Genomic DNA, 17,600 nt, shown 5'->3' with positions numbered 1-17,600 from the left:
GATTATTACAATTAATGACAAAAAGTATGTTTGGAAATGTAAACTGATATTTCCTACTGACACACTACAGCAAATGATAGAAATAACTGACTTAAAACCATTTTTAGCTGGTGAAAATTCTAGTGTACCATTTTTGTAATTAATAAAAACCCAAATCCCTTTTTTTTTTTTTTTTTTTTTTTTTAATAGATTGCAGTTTTAAATTTTAATGTTTTTAAAAGAAGTGTCTTCGGCTCACCACAGCTACATTTATTTGATAATAAATACATAATAAATATTTTTACAATTATAATTATTACTATTATTATAATTTAAAATAACTGTTTTTTTTTTTATTTGAATAAATTTTAAAATGTAATTAGTCCGGTAATGGTAAAGCTGAATTTTCAACAGCCCTAATTAGGGTCTTCAGTGTCAGCCTTCAGAAAGCATTATCATATGCTGATTAGATGCTCAAGAAACATTTCTTATAATCAATTTTGAAAACAGCTGCTTGATGTGTTTTGTCAAGACTGATCTTTTTTTTTCAGGATTCTTTGATGAATAGAAAGTTCAGAAGAACAATGAAAATGTTCTGTAACGATGTGTTTTGTCAATTTTGATTAATGGATCCTTTCTGAATAAAAACAATATTTTATTAAAAAAAACAGCAGTATGTTAAACTGTTCACAAACACAAAATTAGCACAGAATGAAAAGTAGCTATTTATCTATGTTGTTGTTTTTTCTTAAAGTTGTCAAATTCTTTCCTGTAACACATTTTGTCTGCTGTTTGAGAATCTAAATTTAGTTTTCTCCTTCAGCACCAAACCTAACCCCAACCAGATCGGCGCACCTGGAAGTAAACCTGGCATGAATGGTGCCACTGGCTACCAGAAAGGCCTCAGTTGTGAAAGCTGCCACAGTAAGTAAACTCAAGTATTCAGATATAAGCTAAATTATTCCTATGCATAATAACAAATGTATTGATCAGTTTGACTTACTACTCCTCCAGCTGCCCAATCTCAGCAGTGGTACTCATGGGGCCCTCCCAACATGCAGTGCCGACTATGTTCATCCTGTTGGATTTACTGGAAGAAGTATGGTGGTCTTAAGACCCCGACTCAACTAGAAGGCGCCACAAGAACTGGCACAGTATGTTAACCCTGTCTTTTGTTTCTTGATGTACCTTTTCACTCCATTTTAAAATATAGAGGTTTAATGCACACAAATATCAACATTGAAAATTTAGTTGGTTTCATTAATCTTGGTAGCTAAATTAAATAGTTTTTATGCTGGAATGATTAATTAACATTATATTTCTTTCAAACAGGATGCACCTCCACGTGGTCACATGACCCGCCAGGAGGTACAAGGCATGTCCCCGTTTACCAGCAGCGCAGGGAGAGCTAAACTTCTGGCTAAAAATCGGCAGACTTTTATCCTGCAGACCACTAAACTCACTCGAATCGCCCGTCGGGTGTGTCAGGACATTTTGCAGTCCCGTCGAGCAGCCCGCCGCCCCTACGCTTCCATTAACGCCAATGCTGTCAAAGCAGAGTGTGAGTAGTCAGTTACAGCCATACAGACTTTATATATTCAGTAGCATAAACCTGTGATTGTCATGTCCAAATTTTTTTCTGACTATTGCTTTTTCTCTTTTAGGTATGATAAGGCTTCCTAAGGCAGCAAAGAGTGCTATGAAGAACCGGACTATTCCTCGACCGTCCCTCATCAATATAGTTAAAGAATTGGGTATGGCTTCAGTATTCAGTTTTTTTTTTATGCTTTACAAAGAAGTTTCTTATGCTCCTCAAGGCTGAGTTTATTTGATCAAAAAAACAGGGGAAAAAATAATAATTGTAAAATATTATGATGTAAATTAACACACACACACACACACACACACATATATATATATATATATATAGTGTGTGTTGTTGTTTTTTTTTTTTATATATACAATAAAGTCTCAGTTATTCCTGTGACCAAAGCTGCAAAGCATCATTACTCCAGGCTTCAGTGTCACTTGATCCTACAGAACTCATTCTAATACACTGATTGATGAATTATTATTATCAGTGCTAGAAACGGTTGTGCTGCTTAATATTTTTTGGAACCTGTGATTTAAGGATTCTTTGATGAATAAAAGTTAAAAAGAACAGCATTTATTTAAAATAGAACTATTTTCTGACAATATACACTACTGTTCAAAAGTTGGGGTCAGTACATTTTTATTCTTTCTTTTTTGAAAGAATGTAACGTTTTCATTCAGCAAGGATGTGTTGAATTGATAGCAAAGACTCATTTTGTTAGAAAAGATATATGTTTTGAATAAATGCTGTTCTTTTAAACTTTTTATTCATCAAAGAATCCTGAAAAAGTATCATAGGTTTAAAAAATAATAATTGGCCGCACAGCCGTTGCCAACATAGATACAGTTGAGGTCAAAAGTTTACATACACCTTGCAAAATCTGCAAAATATTCATTATTTTACCAAAATAAGAGGGATCATACAAAATATATATATATTTTTTTAGTACTGACCTATATACGTTTTTCAGCATTTCTATGTATTTGAACCCTTTCCAACAATTACTGATTTTGAGATCTATCTTTTCACACTGAGGTTCAAATGCTTACTGATGCTTTAGAAGGAAACCCGATGCATTAAGAGCCAGGGGTGTAAACTTTTGAACCTTTACTGCCCTTCAGAAGCTACAGAAGATCCTTACATGTTTCCCAGTTGACAAAATAAGTTGATTTTACCCTTATCTTAAATTCTAAAAGTTTTGACCCCCAACTCTTAAAGGAACACTCCACTTTTGAAAAACCAAATAATTTGTGGGACCTTGAAAGAACAGCGGGCAGTTTAACTGTTTAGGACAAACAAGGAACTTGTTATCTGAATGTGGATCAGCTGTGGATCATTCAGATAACAACACAGTATTAAGAATTAAGTGTGTGTACATTTTGGAACAGGGTCTTTTCTTTTTATTCTAAACAAAAAATGCAGCCTTGATGAGCATAAGAGACTTTTTTTTTAAAAACGTCTTACTGATCCCAAACTTTTAAACGGCAGTGTATCTGAAAAAATGTAGACCTATAAGTTAATGTTATATTTAAAAATCGATCATTTGACTGTGATTGTGCTTATTTTATTCATCAGCTATTCAAGCTCCTTTGAAACTCAAAGCCCCTCGAGGTGCTCCAACCCCTATCAACCGCAACCAGGTTAACCAGCCTCGGAGCGCATCCGCTTTACTGGGCAAGAGGCCCTTTGACAACGTGAGTATCGCAAAGATACATTAACCTTCCCACACCTAGAGAACAGTGTACGCAGATCTAAGCGCTCTCATTGGCAGCAGGCTGGAGGTCATTCTTTATCCACCAATGGAAGACCATTCGCAATGGGAATGAGAGCAGCCAACCAGTCAGTCATTAAGAGGCAGAAGGTCAGCCAAGGAGATGCTCCGAATCCAGTGGTGTTTGTGGCTACAAAAGACACCAGGTATGCTTCCAAAACATCATCTTGACATATTTACATTTTTTTTTTTTTTCTGAGACTAATTCCATTTGGTTCACAGAGCCCTGAGGAAACACCTCACCCAGGGGGAGATGAGGCGGGCAGCCAGAAAACCACACCTCCCAGTCAGAATCAAACTTCCCGTGCCAGCCCGGCCCCTTCCAGTACCCATCATCCCCTCCAGCACCAGCGAGCCAATCGTGTTGGAGGATTAAGCGATGTTCCAGTAGACCACCCATCCATTGCCAGAGCATGTTAAACCCGCCATCGTCAACTGTTCTTCTTTATTCCTCGTCTTCTGTTGTTCCCCCCCACCCAGATCCCATACGCACACCACGCTCACGTGCTCGGGAAGATGACATACTGCGTACTCTTACACCAGCATACACCACACTTCATGGCGTTTTACCCCCAGTGTTATAGTTTAAGGGTTCGTGCCCTGCTGTCCCGTTGCTTTTTTTAATCGCAAATACTTTTAACTGTAATTTAAAGCAAATCATGTTCATTCTAAGATGGTGGAAAAGCACACTTTATTTTTCTCCAACTCTGTCGTTATTTGTATAAATATTAACAGGATTTTTTCAAGAGTTTGATTGTTCTTGTGTGTATGGAAAGTGGGGTTTAAATGTGTGAGGGAGTACATGGTCTTTTTACCATCATTTTCTTAATTTCTTAGGTTGCTTTCATTAAAAACAAATTTTCATGCAATATAGACAAATGATTGCCCCGCTTCTTTTATTTCAGCCAGTACTTTTGGTTCCAGCCTTTCAGGCCTAGCTGAATTGTGGAAAGAAGGTATCATGGAATGCACTGCAGCAAAAGTATTGCTCTGTTTCTCAGACTCAATATTGTTTTTTTTTTTTGTTTTTTTTAGTAATCACGGATCCAACTCCTGCAGTGTAGCTACTCCAGGCAGTGATGTTTGAAGGTCTCGTAGGTCTTAGTATGAAAACGCATTTTTGATGACTTAGGACGGCTGTAGTAATGTTGAAGAGTGTTCATGAATGTAAGGCGAATCTTGGATTTGAGGTGGTTGGATGTCGCAATCAGTTTGGCCTGTTTTGTACCTCAATAATTGAGTCTTTTCCATATATAACATCATGAACAAAGCCATAAAAGTTTGTTTTCCACGTCTGCTCTTTTTCCAAACATGTTGACGCACTCGCATTTGTGTTCTAAAGGTCTTGTGGGCTACTGGGAAGCCGTTAGCAATTGTAGATAATGAAAGAGGGAAAAGATGTTTTGGAGTTTTTCTAGTAACGACTCGATTATAGGCTGATATTGATGCATATTTCCCCCTGAATTTTTTTTTTTTTTTTTTTTTTACTGGATCCAGAAAATAGTTTGGGAGTTTTCCTAGACATGGCTCAACTATTGATATTGATGCATATTTTTGCCTTATGATTAAGCTTTTTCTTTTTTTTTTTTTTTTTGAGCTGAACGGTTGGGCTTTTTTGACGGATTTTCCTGGCTTGTTGAGATTAGTCAACACAAAATTTCATTGTAAATCGTCCCCCGATTAGGGGTTTTGTAATGTTTCTTAAACAAAATGGAGCGTGCACTGCACACTAAAGACACATAAATGTTAACATGTCCCCTTTTAATTGTCACCCGTTTTTTATGAAGGGGGTTTGTGACCCTACAATGTTTTGGCAAAGCTTGAAAAAAAAAAAAACAACATGTTAACATTGGATCTCCATTATGGGATAGAGTTGGGGGAGGGAAGGCTGGTTGATTATAGGGTTTGATTCATGGATGTGAAGGATTTCAGTTTTGTATATCAATGAGAAATTTCTTTCAACTCACAACTCAAACTTTTTTTTGATATTCCAGTGTCTCTGTATCCTTTAATGTATCTTGTGATAAGAAAATAAAGATTTTTTGTTTGTGGTCCTAATCAGGCAATGTTTCATGTTTCTTTAGAGCTTTAGTTGATTTATTTGCACTTCATGGTAGACACCATATTTATTTTTCGTGAATGAAAACGAGTCAAGTGTGAACGTCCAGTCGGTTTGTACAGTTGTGTAACTTTAGATGATTTTTAACCGATGTAACATTGAAAATGCATATTTCCAAAAACATTTCTGTGACAAAACTGTGGAAAATGTGCTGTGAATTAAACATGATATAAAACCTTGAGACAATACATCTCATTGCCTTGTTTTCATTCGTGAAAAATTAAATATGGTGTCAGTTTTAAAGACCGAAACTTTGAGTCGTGCCATGGAATACCAATTAAAGAAATCTGTTATTAACCCTCAATTTGTTCTAAAGCCATTTCAAACTGTTCAGTATTTTTTCCTCATATTTTGTAAGTTAATGGGAATTAGCAGCTTTTAGTTGGAATTAGTTCAAATGATGAATGTTTAGAACAAGTTGAGGGTGAGTAAATGATAGGATTTTTTTATTTTATTTTATAGTGAACTATTAACACTAAAATAATACAGCACATATCCTCCATATTGCTCCGCTTTGCTGATTTAATAAAATGAGATAAATCTTCAATAGTTACGTTTATTAATGGGTTGCCAAACTAGTAGCACATTAAAATAAAATTCTTCCGATTTAAGGCCACAGACCCAAAAAACATTTTTGAACGGTAAGATTTTTAATGTTTTTTTTAAGAAGTCTCTTCTCACCAAGCCTGCATTCATTTGATCCAAAGTACAGCAAAAACAGTAAAATCTTGAAATATTTTTACTATTTAAAATAACTTTTCTATTTGAATATATTTTAAAATGTAATTTATTCCTGTGATTTAAAAGCTGAATTTTTAGCATCATTACTTCAGTCTTCAGTGTCAGATAATCCTTTAAAAATCATACTAATATTCGGATTTGCTTCTCAAAAAACATTTATGTTTATTAACATTTATTATTGTTTTTCAGGTTTCTTTGATGAATAGAAAGTTAAGAACAGGACTTTCTCTGAAATAGAAATCTTTTGTAACTTTATAAATGTCTTTATCATCGCTTTTAAAGCATCCTTGGTAAAAGTAAACATTTTAATAAAAAAATTTCATTATTTTCTTATAATTTTCTTTATTTTATATAATCTACTGACTCCACGCTTTTTAATGGTATAGTGTATAATGTTACAAAAGCTTTTTATTTCAGATGCTGATCTTTGGATCTTTCTATTCATCAAAGAATCCTAAAAAAAAATGTACTCAACTGTTATATTGATAATATTAATAATAATAATTCTTGAACAGAAAATCAGCATATTAAAATAATTTCCGAAGGATCATGTGACACTGAAGACTGAAGTGATGATGCTGAAAATTTAGCTTTGACCACAGAAACAAATTACATTTTAAATATATTCAAATAGAAAGCAGTTCATTTAAACAGTAATAAATATGTATTAAATAAATGCAGGCTTGGTGAGCAGAAGAGACTAATTTTAAAAAGCATTAAAATCTTTGTTCAAAAACTTTTGACCGGTAGTCTATATAAATAGTAACATTGCTAATAAACTCGTTTGAAATATCTGCTATCAAGGTTAGCTTGTTTCCTTTTAAAGTCAGTTCAGTGACACGATTTAAGATGCTCCATTGCTTATTGTTTGCGGGAAATGTATATCCTCATCTGAAGCCTCGCAATAAGCATAATACAAAGCCTCAGATCTGTACTTCACAGACAAGCGCTCAATTAACAACTCGAGGTGTGATGCGGTAATTGATACAGGATGGGTCTGTGTGTATATTCGGTGTTCGCCCTTTGAAGTCGGCTAACAAGCTACTTATCAAATGTTTATTCCAGTAGAGCCTACAGGGCAGCGGCAATATCCCAATTTGATCAAACTCAAAACACCCACAGCAGACAAAAGCATCATCACTTCAGACCGCTGCCAAATTAGATTGACGGCCACCAGCGGCAAACCTGATTGGCTGATTCGAACGTTCAAGCTTCACAGCTGATTCCTATTTTAAAGGGAACGCGGGAACACAATCCGGTCAGCTTTAAAACAACAGAGCGAGCAGTTGTCGGTACGTGGAACTTGCCAGGCACAAGGTGTAGTTCGCGTCTTTCATCTGGGATAGGGCAACGGAGCCAAGTGTTTATCCTGAGTTCATTCAGGTGTTTTTGTTGCTTCAGCGTCACTTTTTAAAACAACAAAAAACTCGTTTTGTTGAGCTGCCGTTGAGCTTTGTAAAGCAATCTAAAACCAACCACAGTGATGTTTGAGGTAAGCTGTTTGTCTTGTCTGTCTTAAGCTTTTATTGGCGTTATCCGCGTCTCAAAGATAACACAGTACTGAGCGACAAAACTAGTTACTTAAGTGTTTACTAAGTTACCCTTTCTAGTAAAGTGCATACTAAAGTGTTCTGCGTTTTCTAGTAAAGTGATTTTAAAACGAGCTTCCTATGGTTTATAATCAGTATATTATTCGTATCAAAGTAGCCAGTAGTAAGTGCAAATAAATAGACTTTGCATGTATTGGCTTTAAGTGTCCATTTACTAGTCAATGGTTAAGTTAATGAATAACTCTAGGTGTTAAACTAGGAACTACAGTAGTCAATATTTGAAGTGGCTCAAAGACAAGGGTTTTGGTTTTAGGACAAGGTTTTGATCTGCTTCAAATGTTGATTTCTGTCTTTTTACTATTTAAAATGACTTCTGTTTGACTATTTTAAAACTAAATTATTCCTGTGAATTCAAAGCTCATTTTTTAGCATCATTACACCAGAGTCATGATCCTTTAGAAGTCATTCTAATATTCTGATTTGCTGCTCAAATATGTAACACTTATAGCTTCTAGCCAACATTTAAGTGCAAAAATTTATATGGACCTGGCATGTGTATTATGAATATTGTTGGTTTTAAGTGTCTGAAAGTTAACTTGTCAATGGTTTCATTTTTAATTTATGATCTCTAAAGATTCTGAACTTTGGCAACTATAGTCAACACTTGAACTTGAGTTGTCCTAAGACCAGAATGGGTATTGATTTGGTTGTAGGACAACTTTGAAACATTTTGATCCACAAAATGTTGATTTACTATGTTTTTACCACTTATAACTTCTGTTTTAATATTTTAAAATGTGTTAATGTGCATTTAAAGCTGCTTTTCTAGCATCATTACTCCAGTCACATGATCCTTCAGAAATCATTCTAATATTCTGATTTTTCTGCTCGAAACATTTATGCTGAAAGCAACCGAGTAGAATATTAAGGTTTCTTTGAGTAGGAAGAATAGCGTTTATCTGAAATTGAAAGCATCGTATCACTTTTTGATAAATTTAAAGCAACCTTGCTAAATAAGTGTTAATTTCTTGAAGTTTATTTCTATAACCACCCTTTGGATCTCTTTGACTAAATAAAAATGGTAATAAATGACACTAAACATTTTATGGCTTTTAGCCAGTAGTAAGTGCAAAAATGTAAATGGACATGGCATGTATATTATGAATATTGTTGGCTTTGAGTGTCTGAAAGTTTACTAGTCAATGGTGGAATGCTTTTATTTAAAAAAAAAAATAAATAAACTATATGGCTTCTAGTCAATGGTAAAATGCAAAGTTTAATTAAATTTCTTCCCTTAATATTGCTGTGTTTTATATGCGCTGCAATATGCTTTTTATTTACTAGTTATAGTAAATGAGTCACTGTAGTTCTCAAAGATTTGCTATGGCTTTTAGGCAGTGATTGTGGTGGTAAAGGGTTTTCCCTCATCCTAAAAGGCTATTTATTCTTTTTCCAGACCAGTCAAGATGACCTCTTCCTGTTCCCCACCGAAGGCCAGAATGAGGCCTTCTTCCCTGAAGAGGGTTTAGGCAGTAGAAGATTGTCTCTTGCCGAGGCCTTGCTTCCCCTAGTTGAGTCTCCGTCTCCCCCAATGACGCAATGGCTCTGCTCGACCCGCTACAAGACGGAACTGTGCAGCCGTTATGCTGAGACGGGTACCTGCAAGTATGCCGAACGCTGCCAGTTCGCCCACGGCCTCCACGATCTCCACGTACCCTCCCGTCACCCCAAGTACAAAACCGAGCTGTGTCGTACCTACCACACCGCCGGCTACTGTGTTTATGGCACACGTTGTCTCTTCGTGCACAACCTTAAAGAACAGAGGCCTGTCCGTCCGTGGCGCAAGAACGTGCCATGCCGTACCTATCGCGCATTTGGGGTCTGCCCCTTCGGTACCAGATGCCACTTCCTGCACGTTGAGGGCGGCTCTGAGTCAGACGGTGGAGAGGAAGAGCGACCCTGGCAACCTACGTCACAGTCCCAAGAGTGGAAGCCTCGTGGTGCCCTCTGTCGCACCTTCAGCGCTTTCGGGTTCTGTCTCTATGGCACCCGTTGTCGGTTCCAACATGGGCTTCCCAACACGATCAAAGGTCTCAACTCGAACCACACATCCTGGCCTCATCAGATGACCAATGGAGGATCTCTCTCACCCGCCTCTGATATGTGCGCTTCACCGTCTCCACCGTCCTCATCCCCTCCATCTGCTTTGGCTTCGCCGGTGTACCCTGACGGTTCTGGTCCGGTCACTCCACCGTCAGTTGAAGCGGTGGCCAACAATGCTTTTACCTTCAGCAGCCAACATCTGAATGACCTCCTGCTCCCTCTGGCCCTTCGGCTCCAGCAGTTGGAGAACGCTGCCAATGCTGGGCCACATGATCTGGATAAGCCACTGTTGTCGTGAAGTCTGTGGCAGGATGATCCCAGAAGCTAACTCCAAAGAGCTTTTAACTGTGAATGTACTGTGCCGAATTTGTATTTAACCTTGTTTATTTAGTTTTGTACAGTGTCTCTTTGCAACTGGTTTACTGCCTTTTGAGACTAATTCTCAAATGTTTGCTTTTATTTTCTTAATTCAAGTCTGTCTTGTACTTCTGAGGCCACTTATTTTTGACGGACTGAATGAAGCCCCTTACATGTAAATTGAGACTTATTTTCCTGGTGTGTATATATGAAGGATTTGACTATGAATGTTTCTAATTTATTGTTTTAAACTTATTGACCTTTAATATATTTTAGAAACATCAGCATCCTTGGATCTTAATAAAACCTCCTGAAAGGATTGACTGTGTGGTTTTGTCTTTAATGCTAACTTCTGACAAGGTGACTGGACATTTTGAAAGCTTTGTCTGAATTTCAGTTTTTGGTATGTTTATAAGTACACAGAAGTTTAGGCTTTTTTTTTTTTTTTTTTTTTTTTTTTTTATAAATGTAGGGTTTTAGTAATTTCTACCTTTTCTGTCCAGTGAGTTTTTTTTTTTTTTTTTTTTTTTTTTTTTAATAACTTTACTTTTCAAATGCTTGTCTCTGCCAAGTGCATGAGTAGTCTGCATCTCTGGTTCAAAAGTTAGGGTAGGTCAACTTTTTTTTTTTTTTTTTTTTTCTTCCAACTAACATTACAAAATTGCCCTACATCGCTGCAGAAGTGCCAAAGTTTGCAAAGTGAACATGCAAAAATCAAACGACCTTAAAGGTAAAATGGCGATGTAGGATGATTTTGAAGTTGAGGGAGTTTTTCCAATGTACCCTAACTGTCTTAAACCAGAACAAGATGAGCATTTGAAGTTTAAATTTTTTTTTTTTTTTTTTTTGAGATAAGGCCCTTCTTCCTTGGCTGGGTTTGTATATAACTGCATTTGGGATTATTTGAAGCCACATTGCATCAAATGTGCACAAACTGCATTTTGGAAGTTCAAATTTGGGACACCATAAGTCCACTATGGAGAGAAAAAACCTCAAACTTCATTTCTTTACGACTAAAAGTTATGAACATCTTGGATGACAAGGAGGTGAGTCTGTACATTTTTGTTGTGCAAGTGAACTTTAATCCTGTAGAAATTGGGTTTTTATGGACTTGGTACCTTAATTTAAGACCAATGTTAGAAAAAGTTACTTTTAAAAGTAATTCATTGCAATTTTGCATTACTCCCTAAAAAAACTGCCATTACTTGTAGTAACTTGGATAGTTTCTTGTAAACAACGCATTCCTTTAGTAGTTACTTGAAAAAAGTAATGTGATCATGTGACTTGTGTTAGCCCCAACACTGTTTAAGACTGCTTGAATATGGAGACAGAGAAAACCATTCTAACTCGAAAATGCTAACAGACAAAATGGTATAAGCGTAGAATACTACTAAGACAAATTCAGAATTGCAAGATACTCGCAATTGCGAGAAATTCAGTCTGACAAAAATCAGTTTGTATCTCGCAATTCTGACTTTATTTCTCGCAATTGTGAGTTTATGTCCTGCAATGCTTTATTTAACGTATATCTAGCAATTCTGACTTTATAACACGCAATTGTAAGTTTATATCTCATAGGAAAAAAGTAAGAATTGCGAAAAAAAGTCAGAATTGCGAGATGTAAACTCGCAATTGCGAGAAAAAAGTCAGAATAGTGAGAGAAAAATTCGCAATTACTCTTTTTATTTTGTATTCAGTGGCGGAAATGGGCTGCCATAACTTTAAGATTTATAATCCTGAAGAAAAACATAAGTTGGTTGTAGAATAAAATGATTCAGATCTCTGATAAGTCTTAAGAAACCGTGATGTCAGTTTTTGAATTATTATTTCTCTTTGTTAATGTGTAAACAGTAAAACAGTGGTTCCCAACCACGATCCTGGAGGCCTTCCAACACTACATGTTTTCCATGTCACCTTAATTAGCCTTTTTCACACTTCCGTGTTTCTGGCTTCCAGATTGGCGCTGGCAGGGTAAAAGTTTTTCCGGTGACAGCAGCGGCCGTAGTGAGCAGTACTTGGCCGTACTTAACATGCGTAAATTCGGGAATCTAAGTCTATTTTTACAAAATAGATACTATGATACTATGATATATACCGGGGTTTTACTCTAAAAATAGCAATTTTTTTTCAAAAACTTTGTGTCAGTTTCTGGTGATCACAAAGACTATGTTTATGAGCAGAGGTGTCAAGTAACGAAGTACAAATACTTCGTTACCTTACTTAAGTAGAAATTTTGGGTATCTATACTTTACTGGAGTAATTATTTTTCAGACGACTTTTTACTTCTACTCCTTACATTTTCACGCAATTATCTGTACTTTCTACTCCTTACATTTTAAAAATAGACTCGTTACTCCTATTTCTTTTCGGCTAGTTTTCATTCATGTCATCGTTCAAAAAAAACCCTATCCAGATAAATCGCGCCATCCACACAGAGTGAATTTGGTTGTGGTTGGATGAGAAGTATAAACATATACCATTCCGACACCCTATTGGTTTTGTACGCGATCCATCACACCTGCACGTGACATGACACAAATCACGTCACACTCCTGGCCATCTGGGAGAACCGGGACATACCCGGAGGGCCGGTGGAGTAGTGGGCCGATCGCCGAAGAGAGGCAGATCTCCCGCATATTATGCGCTATTTTAAATGACATTTGAATCTGCAAAAAGCCCAAAAGTGTGAAGTGGCGGAATCAGTCACCTGCACAGCGCGATGCAAAGTGATAAATGGCGCAAGTTTAAGTTGCTTGACGCATTCAGATTTAACACAGAATTGTGTTAGGCAGTTGTGTGATATGAGAACATTAAAGGTTCTGTATCTGCTGGGCTGCTGAAAACAGCTGCATGAGGAGGTAAAGTGATAAACGTCAATACATAATTACTGTCATTTTTTTATTAAAAATTTCATAGTTTATTATTATGAATTATTAAAAAAACATAACCATTGTAATTTTATTCTTGTGACGACAGTTGTTGTAATTCATTTACAGTATAATGTTAATTCAGTAAAATGTTAATTCAGTAAGAGCCTGATTAAAGATAAATATCAGTGCCTGAGGTGTTTACTACACATATTAAAGTTCTTAAAGGGACAGTTCACCCAAAAATAAAAATTGTCATTATTTAGTCAACATCATGTAATTTCAATCCTGTATGAACTTCTTTCTTCTGTGGAACATAAAGGAAGATACTTTGAGAAATTCAAAAATTGTGTCTATAGAGTAGAAATCAAGGGTAAACAAATATGTTTGTTTACATTCTACAAAATATCTTTTGTGTTCTACAAAAGTAAATAATTTTTACAGAATTTATTAGCAATAAAAGTCCCGCATTCTAGCTCAAAATCAATGCTTTACTGCATGCATTTCTATGTGACAAAAATGCATTATTAATTTTATAAATTATTAATAAAAGTTGCATTTGAATTCAGTATCTAATATTATTTGATTCTGTCCTGTTTTATTCATTAATTTATTTACTTTAATTAAAGGCCCTATAATCCAAAGCCCTAAAACTCACGGGGGAACTTGTGGGCTGGATGGGCTGAATTTGTCCATGGCCAAATTTTAACCCCAGTCCAGCCCTGCACTCCAGCAAGGATATAGCCAGTGTTCGGGTCAATACTCAAAAAAGATTATTTCTTACAAGTTATTATTTCTCTACTACTTGCTTATTTATTAAACGGGTGCTTTCTCTTCATCCTCTGCAAATGAAGCTATAGTAGGTAGTTTGAATAAATAAACGTTTGCGATTGACAACGCGATTGACAATGTTGCGATAACAATACTTATAGGCAGCAACTAATCATCATATCTTCCGCTCCAAGAAACACATGTTAATGCTCAGTAGTACACATTTATGGTTCTTTAATGCATTTGCATTGTAATAAAATGGGTTTATTTTCAATGGGCAAATATGCAGCTAAAACAGGTAGCCTAGTGCATTCCAAATTTTTCAACATTAACATTTTAATATAACATAGTCACTAAGGCCTTTAGAAATGTTTTTTGGGGAGGTGGGGTAGTGCACAATATGCCCCTGTGGCGCGGCCTAAGCTTTTGTCCTTAATGGGATTTTTTTCCTTACATTACTTTTACTTTTTTACTTTAAGTAGTTTTGAAACCAGTACTTTTATACTTTTACTTGAGTAAAAAGCTTGAGTTGATACTTCAACTTCTACAAAAGTCTTTTTAAATCTTAGTATCTATACTTCTACTTGAGTAATGAATGTGAATACTTTTGACACCACTGTTTATGAGCACTTATAATACAGTACAGTTTTGAGTTTTGCCGTTCTGTCTATTTGGTGCTGGCTGTGCATTATGACTCTTCACGTCAGTTTTTTTCACAATTATTAATGTTGTTATTATTATTAAAGTAATGTATTTTCTACTTGCTCTCCTTTGCATTATTCATTGTACGGTGTAAATGTACGTTGCATAATGTGCCCAGGGATATACATAATAAAATAATATAATACTAAACAAGACAATACTCCGATTAATGGCTTTATTCCATTTGGATCTGGATTACGTTGCTGTATTGAGTTTAGGCATCATCCGGACACAGAATCGTTTAATTTAATCTTGGGAAAATGTGCATTTGGATATAAAGGCTGTCAAAAGCTGTCATAATTTACCATGATGTAGTGATTCGAGGGAAATGACTGAGTAAATTGAGAAAATAGCTTAAATATACCAGAGATTGAGAACAGAAACGTACTCGGTTACTGACGTAACCTCGGTTCTCTCTAGAGAGGGAACGAGTACTGCGTAAGAAGTATCTTACGCTAGGGGAAAATCCTTTTCTGCGAGATATTGAAGCCAAAAATTATCCTTAATTTTGAAATAATGTAAAGCGTGTTGCAGCAGCATACAGACATAGGCGAAACAGCTTGCGCGCCTATTGGCTGCTCTGCGGCAACTGCAGCAGCCTATTAGAGCGAGGCCTGACGCGACGCCAGATCCAATGGGGGCATTTCGCGCCCTTTGCGTCGCTTCGCGCCCTTTTCGTAGCTTCCCGCCTAAAAGGGCGTGGTCTAGACCTATAAATATCGCTCATAGGCAGCTATTATCTGGTTTTTCATCATCAAAGCAACCAGAGCGTGCGCATGCACGGCAAGATACGCAGTACTCGTTCCCTCTCTAGAGAGAACCGAGGTTACGTCAGTAACCGAGTACGTTCTCTTACGAGAGGTCTCTCGTACTGCGTAAGAAGTATCTTACGCTAGGGGACCCAGTGTAAAACGCCGTGCATGCTGAGATCTGACACCAAAGACCCAAGGGCGAAAGCCCGGGGTTCATACAGTTCATAATCACCTATAGAACTCACAGGGAGTCCGGGGAAGAGGGAGGGGCAACGCCGCACTCTTCCACATAGTGCAGCGTCACTCAGACGCTAAGTAAACGTACATACAGGGCGGGGTTACGGCCTGAGCTGACGTAAGAATAAGGGTCTTCACACAGTTTGCCCAGACACATCTTGTGCTATCACTTTCACTGTCGACCCTAGAGCTGTGCTCAGTAGACGCAGCATTCCGAGCTGATAACATCAGGTCAGACAACACTGAACATCTAGACTGACAGCAATCTGGCCTGTAAGGCGGGAACCTCCAGGTTGTAAAACCTTATAAATGTAGACGGAGAGACCCAGCCCGCCGCCGTACAAATATCTTGCAAGGCAATCCCAGTCGACCACGCCCACGATGAGGCCACGCCCCTCGTGGAATGTGCTCTGACACCTAGCGGGCACTGCATGCCCTTGGAAGCATATGCCAACGCAATAGCATCAACTATCCATCTGGATAAGCTTTGGGACGCCCGTAAAACGAAACAAAAAGCTGCTCTGTCTGTCTAAAAGCAGACGAGCGAGACACGTAAGCTCGTAATGCCCTGACTGGGCATAGGAGGCTCGCGTCCGTTTCCTCATCATTGACCGGTAGGGCTGACAGCGCGATGACCTGTGCCCTAAACGGTGTGTTGAGTGATTTTGGAACGTAACCATGTTTGGGTTTGAGTATGATTTTAGAGTCATTAGGTCCAAATTCCATGCACGTCGCGCTCACAGAGAGTGCGTGCAAATCCCCTATGCGCTTCACTGAAGCGAGAGCCAGCAGAAACACGGTCTTAAGAGACAGGTATTTCAAATCAATCGTCTGCAGAGGCTCGAATGGTCCACCTTTCATGGCCTCTAGTACCACAGAAAGGTCCCATACGGGGACTGTGGGAGGTCTGGGGGGATTTAGTCTTCTAGCTCCCCTCAGGAAGCGAATAACTAAATCGTTCCTTCCTATTGACTGACCTAGCGTTGTGCTCGAGAACGCTGTTATGGCCGCCACATAGACTTTGAGCGTGGACGGGGTTCTGCCCTTGTCCAGCAGCTCTTGTAGAAAGGAAAGCACCTCCATCACACCACAGTTAGTGGGTGACGAGCCGCGAGCTGCGCACCAGCCCGAAAACACTGACCATTTTGAGGAATAGAGCCGTCTCGTAGACGGGGCTCTAGCCTGCGTGATCGTGTTTAATACTCCTTTAGGGAGTTCATCATATATTCGCTGGTGGCCCAGACATGAAGGGACCACAGCTCTGGGTGAGGATGCCAAATCGAGCCGCTGGCCTGAGAGAGAAGGTCTCTCCTCACTGGTATCGGCCACGGGACAGTGCTCGTCAGCTGCATCAGCGCTGGGAACCAGGGCTGGTTTTCCCAAAACGGCGCTATCAGCAGTATTGAACATCCTTTTTCCCTGACCCTCTCTATCACCTGAGGTAGGAGAGAGACGGGGGGAAAAGCATAGAGATGACGGCGGGGCCATTCGTGGGCCAGCGCGTCTCTGCTTTTTGAGTAAAATTCCAGACAGTGAGCGTTGTTCGGAGACGCAAACAGGTCTACTTCCGCTCTGCCGAATTTTTTCCACAGTAGTTGTACTGTCTGTGGGTGTAGAGACCATTCGCCTGCTGGAACATTGTTCCTGGACAGTCTGTCTGGCCCTATGTTTAGAAGCCCCGGCACATGCGCTGCTTTCAGCGAGCGCAGGTTGCGCTGAGCCCATACCAGGAGGCGTTCTGCAAGTCTGTATAGGTTTTTGGACCTGAGACCGCCCTGGCGATTTATATAGGAAACCACTGACATGTTGTCCGAGCGGACTAATACATGGTTTCCTTTTATTTGGGGACAGAAGCGCATCAGCGCGTTCTGTACTGCCAGCATTTCGAGGCAGTTGATATGCAGGAGCTTTTCCCGTTCTGACCACTGGCCAAAAGACGGTCTGCCCTCGAGCAGAGCCCCCCATCCCGAGGTGGACGCGTCCGTAGACACCACTTTTATTCTCGAGGAAGTCCCCAGGCTTACACCTAACTGGTACCAGTCGATTGCTCTCCACGG

General features: G+C 38.4%; 2 protein-coding genes across 2 annotated transcripts in view; both read left to right on the top strand.

Moving 5' to 3' along the window:
- Positions 1-5,402, top strand: part of mta2 (metastasis associated 1 family, member 2) — a 26,567-nt gene extending 21,165 nt beyond the window's left edge. Inside the window, exons 12-18 of the mRNA XM_073836379.1 lie at positions 777-903; positions 994-1,133; positions 1,312-1,540; positions 1,644-1,733; positions 3,149-3,267; positions 3,345-3,490; positions 3,567-5,402. Coding sequence (XP_073692480.1) covers positions 777-903; positions 994-1,133; positions 1,312-1,540; positions 1,644-1,733; positions 3,149-3,267; positions 3,345-3,490; positions 3,567-3,720 — 1,005 coding nt within the window. The 3' untranslated portion in view covers positions 3,721-5,402. The remainder of the gene's footprint in view (positions 1-776; positions 904-993; positions 1,134-1,311; positions 1,541-1,643; positions 1,734-3,148; positions 3,268-3,344; positions 3,491-3,566) is intronic.
- A 2,285-nt stretch (positions 5,403-7,687) lies between these two features.
- cth1 (cysteine three histidine 1) lies at positions 7,688-10,185 on the top strand. The gene is given in 2 exon segments (XM_073836670.1): positions 7,688-7,696; positions 9,211-10,185. Coding segments are annotated over 2 exon segments (984 nt in total).
- Positions 10,186-17,600: the final 7,415 nt, after the last annotated feature.

Source organism: Garra rufa, chromosome 3, assembly GCF_049309525.1.
Source record: "Garra rufa chromosome 3, GarRuf1.0, whole genome shotgun sequence".
NCBI lineage: Eukaryota > Metazoa > Chordata > Actinopteri > Cypriniformes > Cyprinidae > Garra > Garra rufa.
Note: the sequence above shows the minus strand (reverse complement) of the source record. Positions and strands in the feature narration are given on the sequence as shown.